This window comes from Haplochromis burtoni, unplaced genomic scaffold (genome assembly GCF_018398535.1).
Source record: "Haplochromis burtoni strain Fernald_Lab_line unplaced genomic scaffold, NCSU_Asbu1 Contig_74, whole genome shotgun sequence".
Taxonomy (NCBI): Eukaryota; Metazoa; Chordata; class Actinopteri; order Cichliformes; family Cichlidae; genus Haplochromis; species Haplochromis burtoni.
Genome location: NW_024582435.1, coordinates 2,278,598 through 2,280,167, shown reverse-complemented (window position 1 = coordinate 2,280,167; position 1,570 = coordinate 2,278,598). Strand labels below are relative to the sequence as shown.

Genomic DNA, 1,570 nt, shown 5'->3' with positions numbered 1-1,570 from the left:
TTTGATCTGTCAAGTTGAGGATTAAGCACGCAGTTAAAGTCACCACCCAGTATCAAATGGGACTCTGTTAAATCTGGCAGGTGTTTTAAAAAAGTACAATAAAAATTTGGGTCGGTTTGATAAAGTCTATTGCAGCCGCTGGGTCGGTGAAACGATTGTCCAGATGGAAACAAAAGTCCAAACTTAATGCCAGTGCAGCCTCGGAGCAAACTTTTAGCCTCCATAAAAGCAGCTCGTTTCTTTGCCACCATTGCTGTAAAATCAGGAAAAATGCTTATCTTCATGTCCTGCAGCAGCAACGGCTGCGACTTGGCGGCCCTTCGGAACACCTCTTCCTTCTCTTGGTAATAGTGAAACTTCACCACGATTGCCCTGGGGGAGTTTCCCTGTTGACCCAAGCTTCGATGAGCGCGGTCCAGCATCGGAGTAAAGTCGAGGCCCAGTATGTCTTTCAGCATTGTAGCAATAACTGCCGTAGGTTTCCCGGTGTTTTCAAAGCCCTCCTTCACCCCTACAATGCGTGCATTGCACCGGCGTTGTCGCCCCTCGATGTCGTCCAACTTGCTGGTCAACTTAGCAACGTCCGATTTCAGCTTGCTAACCTCGTTTTCCAACTCCACTGTCCGGTCTGAATAAGTATTCAAAGCAAACTCAACACTTTCCAAACGGGTCTCTTGCTTCTCCAGATCTTCTTTGATTGTGTCTATTTTATCATTTAAATCTTTCGTGCTTGAATTGATACGGTCCAATATCCTCTTTTCAGAGCTAGCAATCGCTCTCATAATCTCACTCATGTCATGGGGTGGTGCCTCCGGTCTGTCCTCAGCATGGTCCGAGGCTTTTGCGGCCTGCTCTTTCCCCGATCTAGTTTTGCTCATATTTCGTACAACGTACAAAAGTGCCTCAGAGCAGCACACGGGCGTGTTATCGTACTGTTGTTAAAAGTTCATTAGTTTTGGAGCAATGAAATTATGAAAAAAGTTAGTCCATTGAGGAGCCCTGTTACAACACGTCTTCACATGGCTACCAGACACACCCTTCTCCCCCTCATGGTTGCTTCTTTTGCAGGATGTGGAGCAAAAGATGGCAGTTCCTTAATCTTAAAGTCGGTATGGTTTACTGAAGATACATAAACAGGGTGCACCTTTAAGACCGATTGTCTGCATGATCAACTCGGTCACCTATAACATCTCCAAGTTTCTGGCTTCGATCCTCAACCCGCTGGTGGGCAGCTCTGAAAACCACATCCAGAACACCCTGGATTTTGTTGAGAAGGTGAGAGATGTCATGATGGAGGCAGATGAAACCACGGTCTCGTACAACGTTACATCTCTCTTCACTTGCATCCCAGTCACGGAAGCGTTGGAGGTAGTCCGTAAGAGATTACAGGATGACCCCAACCTCAGCAACAGGACCACTCTCAGCATTGACCAAGTGTGTTTGAACTGTGTCTTCATTCCACCTACTTCACACATAAGGGTCAGTGCTACAGGCAGAAACATGGGTGTGCCATGGGCTCCCCAGTTTCACCCATCGTGGCCAATTTGTACATGGAAGAAGTGGAAAAGAG

General features: G+C 46.9%; 1 protein-coding gene across 1 annotated transcript; it reads right to left on the bottom strand.

Annotated features, from left to right (window-relative positions):
• Positions 1 to 115: 115 nt before the first annotated feature.
• Positions 116 to 1,273, bottom strand: LOC106632618 (the record flags this gene model as incomplete). Its single annotated transcript, XM_014330829.2, is given in 1 exon segment — positions 116 to 1,273. A coding segment is annotated over 1 exon segment (763 nt), but the record flags the coding sequence as incomplete, so codon positions are not given.
• Between the last annotated feature and the right edge of the window lie 297 nt (positions 1,274 to 1,570).